General features: G+C 48.4%; 1 protein-coding gene across 1 annotated transcript in view; it reads right to left on the minus strand.

Annotated features, from left to right (window-relative positions):
- The window catches only part of ADAMTS17 (ADAM metallopeptidase with thrombospondin type 1 motif 17), a gene marked incomplete at its 5' end in the record, with an annotated part of 193,977 nt that extends 179,525 nt beyond the window's left edge, over positions 1-14,452 (minus strand). Inside the window, 3 exons of the mRNA XM_082488798.1 lie at positions 2,186-2,351; positions 13,306-13,667; positions 14,383-14,452. Of these exons, the coding sequence (XP_082344924.1) occupies positions 2,186-2,351; positions 13,306-13,667; positions 14,383-14,452 (598 nt within the window). The remainder of the gene's footprint in view (positions 1-2,185; positions 2,352-13,305; positions 13,668-14,382) is intronic.
- Between the last annotated feature and the right edge of the window lie 645 nt (positions 14,453-15,097).

Here is a 15,097-nt window from a genome sequence, read left to right on the forward strand (position 1 = left end):
CAGGAGAGCAATAAAAGGAACAGCATATGCAGGCACACTGAAACCTAAAGAAGAGATTTCACAGAGTTCATAAAAAAATACTCTCTATGCAACTCACCCAGACCAATTTCCAGAAAGGATTAAAATTCAATTGCTCCAAAGAAGCCAAAAACTAGAGCAGCTTATAATAGCCGACAATCTGACTGTTTGGCTTTAAAAACGGGAGAAGACAGGATATGATCAGTGAATAGAAGTGGCCGTTTTCTCTTGAAAAATGATAGGAAATAATAGTATCAACAACTATTTTATTATTAACAACTATTTTATTATTAACACCAAACAAAACCCCCCACCCAAATGAAAAGGGGGCAAGACAGCTGCATCTTTTCAGGGTTTTCAGGGTTTCAGCTGCTAAGCATTACAGCCCCAGCAAGGTTTGCAGCAGCTCACAGGCACACACTCTTTAAATACAAAAATACAGCAAATCTACCGACCTTCTGTGGTGCCTGGACTGGAGGAAGGTGAAAGACAGGAGAAAAATATTGGCAGGAGGACCGTCACCAAAGAACTGGATCTCCTTACTATTAGTCTCCCATTCCAATGGGGACTCTGGCATTTAAAATCAAATCCACAATCATAACTTTTTTTTGTTTTCATTTAAAAAAATAACTTTAACATTGTCACGCTGGGTCACAACTGAAGACTGACAATTTGGAACACACCACCAGCACCTCACATACCCATGGAGACCAATAGGATTTAAGCCCAAGATCTTAACACTGGCAAGGTGTGTCAGTATGACACTGGAAACTGAATCCAGAGCGTGAGAGAACATCTACTATTAACTGCCACACACACAATTAAAATCTAAATCATTGCCATTTCTCAGGAAGTCCCATTGAAACAATATACCTCATATTGCCAAACTATTTAAGCAGAAAAGCACTAGAAATTGCTTGAGAGGTGGTTGTTTGGTCCAGAATAGCTTCATACACACCAGGCACATCTGCATTTCAGCTGCTACTGTATCCCCAGCCAGCATAAGAGAATGGCAGACAAAAATTGCTCAGACGCTCCACCACCTAACTCACACGGGCTCCCTGCTGTCCCAGGTGGAGTTCCTTCAATATCCAGTCTAGCCAGATTAAAGTTAGCCTCAGGATATCTATATGAGTTGCTATCACATTTTGGACTCAGATCTCAAACCTGTGTTCACAGATCTCCAGGAAAGCTAAAGACCCTAAAAGTTTCTTTGCTATCTCTGTGAGCTCCTTCCTTCTAACACAAGGCAAGGGGGGGCGGGAAGTTTAATTTATCTCGGAAAACCTTAAAGCAAACAATTAGAAAGTTGCCACTCAAGGAACAAAAAGTCCTATAGCATGAGAGCTAGAGCTTAAGTTTGACAAGTCAATCACCAGAAGGAAAAAGCAAAATCACATTCCTAGTTAAAAAAAATTACCTTCCTCAACTACATGTGGCAGTTTCAAAAGCATGTCAGCCTATACAAGAGCAATTAAAAAAAATAAATACAAAGTCTGCCCAGTGAGTGTGTACCCTGATATACTCTGTTATGGATGGTGCACTCTGCTAGACAGAAGTAAAAGTGATGACATGTGAGCTGCTGAAAAAAAGTAGATTGTTTTACAAAACAAACTGTGCATCTCTCCCTCTCCAGATATCTTTTCATCCTGTTATGAGCTGGATACCCGCAGCTGGACTCCACAGGTGATACTTCTGATTAAATTATATGAAAAGTATCTGCAGTGACCCTTTCCGCATTCTGAAAAGCGAGGATCGCCATCCTGTCCATGCCTGCTTGGCACAACTCTAGTGGAGAGGCGAGACAAAAGAGCACCCCTCACCACTGACTTCAGTTTCAGAATTTGGGCCTTTGCTAAAAAACATCGAGAGTACCTTCCTGAGCACTGGTCACATCGCATGGTTAAAGCGGAAGTTTACTCTGGCCCATCATAAAGTTTATCTTCTCACAAACTGAATGTTACAGCATATGTCCTAACAATTTTTATATTTGCGATGGGGCTCCTTCTGCCTGAAGTAGCAGAAGGATTCGTTAATACACGCCATTTTTCACTAGCTCCAGCTGCCTGAACGCTTGAATTACAAAATACAGACATATCTGGCAGAACAACAGTTAAAAATATAATTGCATTCTCATGGCTGTTCTCTTGAGCCACTTGAAGCTCACCTGCTACAACCTTGCAGTGCTCATCAGGAATGTGCGACTTCATGGGATGGCTTGATTTTGTGGATCGTCTACGCCTGATGATGTGTTCTTTTCCACTAAATGAGGTCTCTGATGTATTCACTGGTTGTATTAGCATGTGCTCTGATCCAATTTGGATATAGCCAACCTGTCCACAAAAGAGAACAAAAAACACCCCCATCAGTTTGGTCTCCTAACCTTGTCTATCAACCCAGTCTGAACCTAGACCATTTCACTGCAATCATTATTTACAGTGTGAGGAAATGAAAAGTGGTTACGAGCGTGTTCAGTCTGCATAATACAGACTAAAGAACTTCATCTGCTTCTCATATTTATTTTTTATATCACTGAGCACTATTTAGAAATATTGTGCACTGTACATGTACCAAGAAAAGGTGGGGGTTCTTGTCGACACCTTTCCTTTCCCTTCTTCCTCTCCCTCCAGCTACAGCACCGCTCTAGCTGGAAGCATAAATACATATGTCTTATGAGATGCTCAGCCCACATGAGGACAAATAAATTCTATTAACGGAAATCCTTTCATAATCACCTTTCTAATTGCCAGCTAGAATTGAGCTGTTATTAAATAGCATCTACTATCTCAGTAGAGAAAAAAGGCGAGCTTGCTTGCAAACAAGGCACTGCCTATGTATTGCAGACAACACTAAGTGAATGGAAGTGATGTTGTAAGTATGATTTGCAGAGCCACCCACATTTTTTTGTACGGGGACCAAATATCTCTTCTTGACTACAACAGGGGCCACATAGTAAGCACCACTCTCCCTGCAGCCATGGGTTGGGTTTCAGAGGTCAAGCCAGGAATGTCCTGATGTACCTTCCCAGTTACGAGATTTTCCACCATCCCTGGAACAAGTAACACAAGGAAGGCAAAGACCCTGTCTAAGTAGCATCAGACTCCATAGATTACAGGTCGGAGCACTAAACCCCTGCCTTTCTTGCACCAAGTCCAGACCTTACAGCAGGGCTGGCACAAACATCTTCGGAAGGCACCTACTGCCCCAGGAGAGTCCTCCTCTCCTTGCAACCCAGAGCTTTTAAGCTTCTTTTATGTCTTCTCACTCTTCATGCCAGAAAAGGAGTGGAAAGCAAAGCTACCACCTTAAAACTTAACAAAGCCTCCAGGTTTAGTAATCAACCCTGAGGTTATAACACATTGGAGGAAGCGAACACATACAATGAGGGGTCCTTACTTACTTTTCATTGTACTAATCCAATGATTATTGGTATTGTAGTTAAAAGTCTCAAAATACAGCTCTTTGCCATATACCCCCCTGAGAGAATTCTCTAGGTCCGATCCAACTTCTCCTGCTAGCAACAGAGGTCTCATCTGGCCAGCCAGTAGGCATCAGACTGCGCCTTTGGTACACCTTATAGGTAAAGGAGCCTACAGAGGGGTGCTGTGAGGTTGCACGCCTATAACACCCATCCCATACACACAAAGAGAGACCAGACTGTTTTTTGCCCCTCCCACTGTGTTCTGTGCCAGCCAGGCAACCATCCAAATAAATGCTCTGCACGTACATGCAAATACTATATATTCAACAGCTGACTGTACTAATATGATTTATAATATACATTACATACATACTGTATATTGTACATTTCCACACCTCCCTGCCAAATTCAGTCCTCACGTACACCCAGGAAATCCCTTTGGCCTAGTACTTCCAGCAAGAGGAATTTCTGCTAACAGAAATGAGAGCTATCCTCTTCTGACAGCCGTACTAACTGAACAACATTCAGGGAAACCAGGGTCTCTCAGAAAGGGTCGCTAATTTCAGAAGTGCACTTGGATGCACCAAATAAATAAATAAATAAATAAATGTCTCTATTTGCCATGGCTGCAAAGCATGGCAGTAACAATTAGTCCCCTGCCTCCAAAGAGACAAGATACGCCTCTTTTGAGGTCTTTCAAAAGAGGCCCTGACCTTGGGGCAAGGTCACTTATTAAGTATAAAATGCCTTGACACCTCCCAGAAGGGCTCCCACGTATGAAGAAAAACTGACTTTATTTCTTGGCCCTACAGAGCGCGTACCTGTTTACAAGACCCACTCTGCCCCGGAGTTTCCAGCAGGGCTGCCTCTTCCTTTAAATTACAAGCTGGACTTTTTCAGAATTGTTTCAGAGACAGCAAAAGCTCTAGTGACTTATTCTTCCAGCCTCCTTTACGATGCTCTCTGCTACTTCCCCTCCTTGTTCCAATCTTCCAGCTGGGAGGTAGCCCCAGCCCCCTTTTTTTAATATAGGTTTTAATTATTTAGAAGAAGGGTTGTAAATCTGGTGCCATGGTACTAAAAGCTACACCAGAGCTCCTGAAAGACTGCCAACCATTTTTGTTGGTGCCAAAAATATGTAAGAAGAAGTCAGTTTCATCACCACCCGACATTATCCCAACTTTCTGGCATCAAGTGTGAAAATAATTTAAACCATTGGAAAGGACTTATGTTTCACATTTGCTTTGGAATTGTGAAACCTATGGAGGGAAAGAGCCATGCGTCTTCACCCTGGAATAGGTTAAGAAGCAATCTCAAGTTTAATCTGACAAGCCAAGTAGAGTTTCAAGCAGGAAGGATTTGCAGGATCGGACCTGTAAAGTATTCCCAGGGAGTTAAAATTTTCCCCAAACTTGCCAGTTGGGTTCTAAAGAGTCCTCAAAGCTGATGGCCCAGATGAGATCTTTTGGACCTGGTAACTTCAATACTCTGGTCATTATTTTGCTATTTCTCTAAGAAATGCATTCCTCATGTTGCCTCCCGCAAATCCTCCAACTGCCATATACTATACCATGCTAATCTCCGCACGAGGTATCAGACATCAGCACCAGGCAAATACTCTACACTTTTCTTCTCTAGTCCATGTGATGTTCAGGGACAGCAGAAAGCTGGATTTTGAAGATAAAAAAGTAAAACAGAAGGCCACATAACTGTCAGAGCTATTTTTCCCCACATCTCTGGAAACCATCCCAATTAAATAAAATGCTTTGGATCTGCCAATTCACGTTTGCCTGGGGAGATGCGTACCAAAAGCTGGGATACTCCCTCTCGCCCTGCTTTCACTGCGAGAGCCCGTACGAGCAGGACCTGCCACGGTGGTGGACCCCAGTGTTGCTGTGTGTCCAGGGAAGCAGCTGCTGCCCAGTCCCACCGTCCCCGAGCACCTGAGACACAGGAGTCATCGGGAGCCCAAAAATTCAGAGGGGCGTAGAAGTTCATCATCATCATCTGCATTATTAATCTAACCTGGATTTTGCAGTTGGTGTGACAGGACCGTATAGCCGACAGAATCACGCAGCTCAGCTAACAGGAAAGGCTGGAACGATTTCAGCCTCGAAAGGCAGGCAACCAAACTGACAAGTTGATTAAAATAAACAATAATCCACACTTCCCACTACAGCCCCACTCACCACTGTGCTCAACAGTGCCTATACCTGTCATATTAAGGATATTTCATACCCTTAATTTAGAAGTCAGCTCAACGTTGCTCGCTAGCAAAAAAGGCCAAGTTTTCTAAACCAGCAAAATATTCTCACGTGCTCTTATCCAGAGTTTTATACATACGTCAGCCACGCAAGCAATCTGCTCGCTCTCTAATCTACTCTCATACCACCAGTAGTTCGCTCTTCTCCTACACATCATCTTCCTCGCCACTGGAGTCTTTCTCAGTCTACACAACAGCAGGGAAAGGAGGAAGGTCCTCACACCATACCACCAAAATTACAATGGTAACAAAGGGTCTGTTAGTGCTGGCGCTCAAATAGCATTTGTAATCACATCGTCCTGCTTCGCTGGCTTCACTATTCTGTCTCTGTCCCCTGGTAGTACTGGTGGAGCTACAACAGCTTGAGGGCTAACTCAGGACAGGAATCCAAATCTTCAGCGTTCTCTGCACATGGCTCTGGACCTTCCCACATGTTAATACGCTCCAACGGTTACACTGTTTTTCCAGACCTTTTTATTTTCACAACAGCTTTGAACGCGATCTGTGAAATGCTGAATCTTTAACAGATTTTTCTTTTGCTCATAAGTGTTCATTAGTTACATACATATGAACACGCTGAAAAAAGAAGTTTTAAACATCTGACAAATTCCATCCCCTTCTCAATTTCTCAACCGTTACACTGTAAATCTTAGTTTAACCATTTCCTCAAAGTTAAAAGGCAGTTACTATTTAAAGTGAAGAACAAAACCCAACAGTTTAATAAACTTCACGTGGCTTTTAGTCCTGTCCTTATTAACCATGCTTCAGCTTCGAGTTAGTTATTATTTACAAGCACAGTTCAAGCAAATTTAAAACAAGAGCTTTAATTTAGGTCTTGCTTCAGTGTCATTTCAGGTTTACGCTCAGTTATGAGAGCAGACCATACCCAGGAATACCTGCCTGCACCTCCGTCCCAGCCTGCCCCAGCCCGCGAAAGGAGGAGACCGCAACGTGCTCTCCCTTTTGGCCACTGTGGAAGGGGAAAGACAATCCCAGCACAGAGAAACCCAGCACAGTAATTTTAAGAGGTTTAACTTTTCAGCTCGTGGACCAGCTCTGGATGAATGCCAGACCGCTCCTCTCCCAGACAAGAGAATTCTGCAGAGCTGAAGGTTTCCTCAGGGGAAATCGTATCATCCTATAATCCTAGCGTGCCTGCACTGCCCTGCTTCCCGTGTCGGCAGAGGCTCTTGCAGTCACCTGAAGGGCAGCACCACCCCGCCGCACACAGAAAACACTCGCTACCACCGCACACGGATTGAGCTCACCGAGCTCCAGACCTGCTCAAACTACTCAGTTCCCTTTGCCCTGACTGGCATATTAAACCCAAAACCACACTGAGACATCCTGCATAGGTACTTACACCCACCAGTGGAAGACCCTAGAAGAAGCTATGCATCCAAACAGTTTGTACCTGGTCCCACAACATCACTGGTGAACAGCAATGTGGGCAATAGCAGGGGCACAATTTCCCAGGTACTGCAGCTAGCTGGGAAACACAGTTCTGGCATTTAAGCTTGTTTAGTGCCCAAATGCACAGTCACAACTTAATAATAATCAGCTTTTTCCCCTCATCACCTCCAGCAGACTTACAGTATCTCTGCCCAACCTTCCTGAGAAAAGGAAACACACAGCTGACACAAAGTCCAGATGGATGCTCTATCGTCTCTCTTTGCCCCTCCTTGCTGAAGCTTGTCCACATCTACACCCCCACAAAGTCTGTGGATGGTACCAAGTGAAGGGGACGCACCAGAATGAAGAGCCACCATTCAGAAATATTTTAACGAGCTGGGAGATTTGTCCACCAGGAGCTGCATGAGGTTTAACAAAGGTAAACATCCATGAAACTTGGAAGAAAAGAAGCCCTTTTCTTCTCTGTGTAGATTGTATGAGACAATACTGCAAAATGTTTAAGGCTTCCCAACTTCCAGCATGTATTTCTTACAGTGTAGCTTCAATTATTCTATTCCATCCTATGAGAATGTCACTGTTCTCATTCCATGAGCCTTTGCAATGCGCATCATTCACTACCACTGATCCAGTCTGCACAAGTCTCACTGAATTCAAAGGAGATGAAAATGTGGCGTGAAAAAGTTAAATGAATGAGCCTGAATGGGAGGGAGCCATAACCTCTTCTCTTGTCTCACTTGAGACGGACAATCCACTCTAACTAGAGACAGGTCAAAGAGCAGTCCTGAAACCCAAAGTCAGAGATTCCAGATTTCAAAATGAGAAAGAGAAGTTACTTAGAGTTAAACCTCTGCCTCTAAATGCACCCCAGTGATTTTCAGCTTTCAGCTAAGGTTCCTGAACACACACGAGTTTTCAAGCTCATTTCTAAGTTAAAACCTAATGCTCATTTGAACATGAACCCATGACCCTCTTAAAACTGTACCTAAATTTTTGAAACAGCTACAAGAAATACAAAAAGCCCACACCAGTTGCACGGTACTGATGTTGCAGTCCAGCGGACTGCAGAGCAATCCAGCGCTTCAGCATGTGAAAGTGAACCTACCACGAAAAAAAAAAAAAAAGATAAAAATTTAACATGAGCCAGCAGTGTGCCCAGGTGGCCAAGAAGGCCAATGGCATCCTGGTCTGCATCAGGAATAGTGTGGCCAGCTGGGCCAGAGGAGCGATTGTCCCACTGTAATCAGCACTGATGCGGCCACACCTTGAGTACTGTGTCCAGTTTTGGGCGCTGCAGTATAAGGACATTGAGGTGCTGGAGAGGGTCCAGAGAAGGGCAACGAAGCTGGTGAAGGGTCTTGAGAATAAGTCTTATGAGGAGCGGCTGAGGGAATTGGGGTTGTTTAGTCTGAAGAAAAGGAGGCTGAGGGGAGACCTTATCGCTCCCTACAGCTACCTGAAAGGAGGGTGTAGAGAGGTGGGCATTGGTGTCTTCTCACAAATTAAAACCTATAGGACAAGAGGAAATGGTGTGAAGTTGTGCCAGGGGAGGTTTAGGTTAGACATTAGGAAAAAACTTCTACACTGAAAGGGATATCAAAGACTGGAACAGGCTGCCCAGGGAAGTGGTTCAATCGCCATCCTTGGATGCATTTAAAAGTCGTCCAGATATGGTGCATGAGGCAGATGGGATGGAATACCTTGTTGGTCAGTTTTGGGTCACCTGTCCTGTCCACTCCTCCCCAGAGATGCGACCCATCTATGCTTTTCTGCTTCCAACCGTCCAACGAGGCAAATAAAAGTTACCTCACCTTGGTTGTTACAGCAATGAGTATAAGCAGGAGCCTCTCTGCATGCCATTCCTGGGCATCAACTATAAACATGGGTCTTATCACTCTGAGAACAAACAGTGTCTGCACAATATGCAGTTAATCTCAGAGAGTTCAATTAGTTAGAAGAGGCTTAGCCGTGAAGTAAAATTACTGAACAGAAAATTGGTTCCGTTTTACCCCAAACCGGGACACAAAGAAAGTCTTTGGGAATCCCACATCACAACTGGGGAAGAAGTCTCCCCGAAAGGCACAGAACCCTGCCTATCTCTCTTATCCTGGGCCAGTAGGACAGATAAGCCCAGCTAGGACTCAGAGGAAGCTTTGTTGCAATCACAGCACAAATATATGGTGCTGAAAGGGCCTCCCCTGCTGTGCTCTCCAGGCTTCAATCAAAAAAGCTCTACAGAAGGTAGCACTGCTCTGCCAAACTTTGCTGGCGAGGGTTAGGGCAGCACGCAGAGAGCAACAGTCAAAACCTGTCAAATTGCACTGGAAAGAAATGGATGAGTAGTTCTGAGATATATTAAGCAAACTGGAATTTCCTTGCTGGAGGAAGACCTCATAATATGTCATCTAGAAACCGATTTCAGACTTCAAAGCAGAGACCTTAGTCCACTACACAACTCAACTCCAGGTAATACACACTGTGGCCTTACAAAAGTGGAACTTTCCAAAAAAGAGGCAACTTCCTCTACTGCCTACTGTCTTCTGGTGTTGGTCAGACCAGTTGCAGAACTTTGCTCCTGCTTGTGTCTCCCCAGCACCAGGAAAGGACAGTTAGACCCATGGTGAGGCCAGAATCCAAGTATTTACACAACTGCATGCCCCAGGTGGGACACAGTCCCACCAAGTTGAAGGCAGTAGTGCTATTCAGGAATGGAATACCTCTTGTCTCGCTGCAATTCCCAGGCTGTCAAAAGGAACAGGAGGGTTGGAGTATCATAGAATCATAGAATAGTTTAGGTTGGAAGGGACCTTAAAGATTATCTCATTACAACCCCCCCTGCCATGGGCAGGGACACCTCCAAAATTGCTCAAAGCCCCATCCAACCTGGCCTTGAACACCTCCAGGAATGGGGCATCAAAAACTTCTCTGGATAACCTGTTCCAGTGCCTTACCACCCTCAGAATGAAAAATTCCTTCCTGACATTTAATCTAAATCTCCCCTCTTCCAGTTTAAAGCCATTCCCCCACGTCCTATCACTACATGCCTTTGTATCCTCACATGCGGTACTTTAACTGTGCAGATGAGACCTTAGGTGCACCAGTCCTAAACTTGCTATGGCCTGACATAGCTACAAAAGTACGGCCACCCTTCTTGATGCAATCGCAAGCTGCAGCAAGAAACTACAACAGCTCACATACTGCTTAACAGCAGCATCTGCAAGCGGAGTTTAAAAAACAAAACACAACCTTTAGATGCCACCTTGGGAACCTGATATCATTACGAGGAAGCGGTTGCTCAGTCTGGTTGTAGCTCAGTTTTCATGCCATTGTGTCAGGGATTCTGTTTTTATTAGAACTCCGCTTGCCCTGATCATTTTATATCACCTTTTGTGTGATTTATGGCATAGTTGAGGAATACGATTACAGCAAAGTCCAAGCCAACTGGAAATCAGGATACAGTAAAATCACCTACTCTACTTCTCAGCAACCAGCTTTTGAGAATGAGATGTCCTGATCATCCAGTTTGAGTCCAACCAGCACTCCCACATGGGAGTTTTCAGGAAATCTCCCCCTGCAGAGCTAGCACTGCTCAGAAGACAAATGCCAGGATAAACAGGCTGCGAGGTTTCTCCACTACCAAGGTCTTTACTCAAGCCCAGCATGCAGGCTTTGTCCCTGTCCCCACCTGTGAAGCAGTGCTGCTGATAAGGGCAAAGACTTATTCTTCCTGCTGCAAACAGGGATTAAAGAAGCAATGGGAAAATTCAAAATCAGCTGTAGTGATGGCCTTGGTGTTTTAAATTGCCAGACTAGATGGCAAAAAATTTGGGCTCTAGAATCACCCGATCTCAGTTCCGTTCATGGCAGACTCAAGACTTCCTAGATAATTTGAGGCAAACTCTTAATTCTGCTGATCCCAGAAAACATCTTACCACTAAAGTGCATAGCTTTCACTACAGGTATGCTGATTTAGCATGGCCACTGCAAAAGGCTGCGTAATCACTGAAAGGAGGCTAAAATCCGATACATTTCACATTTAAGAATAGACTTGTGAAGCCAAAAGGTCCATTTAGCTAGAATAAGAAGGTCTAGCTACATGCTGATGTGGATCAATTTAATGAAACCATTCCAAAAGTTAATGAGGTTCACCTTAAGTTTAGGTTCATCCTAAAGACACTTCAGCTTTTTGTTTTCTAGTTTTTAGTTCACAAGGGTGTTATAAAACTTAACGCACTCATATGTATCATACGCCTGCTTTTAGCCCTTTTCCCACTTCTGGCGATTATCTGAATGAAGAATAAATGAACAGACTCCTCTAACAGGAAAGGAGCACCCCAACGTGCAGAACCTCAACACAGATGTCTCAACACATCTGCCCGCACCACCCTCAGCATTCCCAGGACCAGATCTACAGGCAAAGGCCAGCAGAGCTTTACCGACACTGCCACGTACGCATGTGGCAGTATTGGCTTTGGTCCCCAAGAGGTGGCACAAATGATCAGCTTTGACAACTTTGGCACTTATTGATCCCAAGTTTATCTAGCTCAGTTATGTCAATTTAGTCGTGGCTCAGAATTCACGTGATACAAACAGATATTGCAATATTGCAGCTCATATTTGCAGAGTAATGAACAAAGACTAACTAGTCTTGTTTCTTTTCCAACTTTTCTACTGGGAATATCGCCAATCTTTTCCGCTCCCCCTCCTCCATTCCCTGATCTCAGGCAGTTAATATTGTGCCTACAACTGCATTCCTCTTTTAAAAAGGTTCCTTCTCTGCCTGTTTGTGCTTTTCAGCTCTGCTGGAGTAGGTAGCTTTGGAAGCCCAGCACTTCATGAAGGGGATTAACAAAACGTGCCTAGTGACAAAAGCGCAGAGCTGTTAGTGATTTAAAGCTTGAACTAGAGATATCAGTTTTAAACTCTGAGAAAGCCCTCGGTGGTGTACAGCTCAATTTACAGTGCCACTCAAACACTCAGCATCTCAGAGCCACTTTTTAAATTATTTTTTTCCCCCCCAAGCCTGAGGCACAGCGCCCTCAAATGGTTCAGGAATGAAGGCCCAAGCCCCAAGCGCAGAGCACACCAAGTGCTTCTTACTGCAAAGTTAAGACAAAATCTCCATCAACAGGCCTGTACCGAGAAGTCAAGCGTATATCCCAGGACTATGTACTGGGAATCTATGCTTAACACCCTGGTGGCTTTCTGAAGTACTTTCAAGTTATCAACAATAATTACAAACTAGCCATTGTCTCAAGCATCTAAGTCTTCACTTCACTAGAAACAGAAAGGCTGTCCCACACAAGATCACCTCGTCTTATCAGGAGGCCCAGAGGAGAGCCCAGGCCCTGCAGATCCACCTGAAAACATGACAACCTCAGGCGGAGACATCCTGACCCCTGAGGTGGGAAAAGCATCTCCGAGCAGGATGGTACCTCTGACTGTGCTGGAGTACCGGCTGTCCCTACGCCGCAGCTCCCACCAAACACCCTCACGCACCAACACTGATCGCATGAGCTGGGCAGAAAGGCCGGTTGAGGAGCTGAGGAGCCCACTGTCCCAGGCAGCACTGCTGAGGCCAGGTAACCAAATTCCCCACATGGGGACCCAGCCACCAGCCAGACGGCAGGGGTACAGTGACAAGAGGAAGGTCCATCAGCCAGAACGCTGCTCTACAGCATCCTCAGGCCCCGCTGCCCATCCACAGTGGAGCATGGCTGAGGCACAGCTGAAGCTGGGGGAGCTCCATGGTGGGGAGCCGGGGCAGAGAGCAAACCCACAGTGGGTCGATGGCGACGCTCGCCAGGGCGCAGGGAGGCGAGGGGCTGGGATGGGCAGCGGGCAGAAGGTGCACTGCGCTGAGGTGAGGCGGGACAGGGTGGCTGGGGGCAGCCGCCAGCGCAGGGAGCCGGGGCTGACTGGAAAATCCTCACGGAGGACAGCGGGGACACTCGCCAGGGCGCGGGGAGGTGAGGGGACGGGACGGGCAGCGGGACCAGCGCGCTGAGGTGGGTACACTGCGCTGAGGTGAGGCGCGGGCACGGCCCCAGGGCCGCCCCCGGGCTGGGAGCGGGTCGGGCAGCTGCGGGGCCGACGGGGACAACCCCGGCGGGGGGGGCGGAGGGGCCGGTCGCAGCCCCGGGGGGGGTGGGGGAGGCCCGCGGTGAAGGGAGGCGCGTCGGGGTGGCAGTACCAGCCCGGCGCAGGTGCTGAGGGAGGCGAAGGAGTCGGTGCGGTTCAGGACGTGTCCCGTGTAGAAGCAGAGCCGCTCCGCCGGCGGCCGTCGGGGACCGGGCGCCCGCCGCGACTCCCCGCGCCGCTGCTCCACCACGAAGCCCCGGGCGAGGAAGCGCAGGTCGCGGCGGAGGTGCAGGTAGAGCTCGGCGCCGGCGGCGGGCAGGCGGAGCAGGAGGGCCTCCGCCGGCGCCCGCTGCCGCGGCAGCGCCCGCCGGCGCCGGGGGCCGCCGCGATCCCCTCGCAGGGCGGGCGGCAGCAGGTGGATCTTCTCCAGCGCCACTCGCTCCGGGATCACCACTTCCAGCTCCGCTCCGCCAGCTGCAGGCGAGAAGGAGAGAGGCTCAGCAGCTCGCACCCCCCCAGCGGGACGGTCCCGCGGCCCGACGGGGCGGCCGGGGGGTCCCGGTCCCGCCGGCCCGTCCCCCTGTCCCCGTCGTCCCCCCCCGCGGCGGGGACGCCCCGTCCTGGCGGGGCGAGGACAGCCCTGCACTCGGATTTCAGCGCGGAGCCTCATGCGCTGGAAATTGTGAACAGGCTGCACAGACAATGGAGCCAGCGGAGGAGAGGGATTTATTTCTCTCTCTCTCTCCATGTGTATATATACACACACACATATATATTAGAGACAAAAACGCGCAGGGAAAAGAGGCATAAAGCAAATGCTAAAGCTACTCGTATCATTAAAAAAAAAAAAATAATATACAGCTCAGACACAAGCATCGCATTTCACCAACCCCAATAAAATTCTGCAGGGAGAAGGGGAAAAGCAGAGCAAGCCGAAGCCGCAGCCAAGGACAGTCAGCAGCTTTCCACATGAAACGTTACAGCAGCAGCAGCAGCAGCAGAGAGAGGACAGGAAAAGAAAATACAAAAGCCCGGAGCAATGCATCCTGCAGACCGGGACCGCGGCCACGCAGGGGACCCGCCGCACGCCCCCGCCCCCCCGGGGCCGGCGCCCCCCGGACCCTGTCAGCGCCGCCCGGGGGAAAGGGGGGACGCCGGCGGCGGGGAGCCGGGGGAAGGGAAGCGCTACCTGTGCCGGCGTCCAGTCCCCAAAGCAGCAGGCAGGGAAACACGAGAGGCAGGAGGCAGCCGTCAAACATTTTACGGCAGCGGCGGGGCCCGGCCCAGAGCGGCGGCGGCGGCGGCAGCGCGGGCCGAGGTGCGCCCTCCCCGCCCTCGGAAAAAGTAATCGGCGCCGCCGACAGCCCCGGCGTGGTGGGCGCCCGGCCACGCCCCCTCCCCGCGGCCCCGCGCGCCCATTGGCGCGGCCGCTCGCCGGGCCCCGCCCTTCCCTCCCCTATTGGCTGCCAGCTGAAGGCGCTGGGCGGAGGGGTGGGCTGGGCGGGGAAGGGCGCACGTGGGTGGGGGCGGCCGGCAGGGGGCGCCCTCTCCTGCCCCGCCGCCGGGCAGGACCCCCCCCCCCCGGGGCCGGTGTGTGCCCCCCCTGCGGTGGGCATTGTGGGGGTGGTCAGACCTGCCACTGGGTGGGTGCCCATGGACCCCAGCGAGAGGCATGGGAGGGCTGGCAAAAAGCCGCCAGCTGGTGGCCATGTTTTCTGCATATCCTTTGCGTCGTCATTTTTCTGCGTATCCGCTTTGTCATTATTTTTCTGCATATCCTTTTCGTCATTACCAAAAGGGTTTAGACACAGCTACAGAAGCTCACTTGAAAAACTCACCCATTCCTTCATGTCCTGCAGGCTTTTCCATCCCGTCTGATGTACTGACCCCAGGGCTCAAACAAC

Source organism: Vanellus vanellus (assembly GCF_965231255.1).
Source record: "Vanellus vanellus genome assembly, chromosome: 11".
Taxonomy (NCBI): Eukaryota; Metazoa; Chordata; class Aves; order Charadriiformes; family Charadriidae; genus Vanellus; species Vanellus vanellus.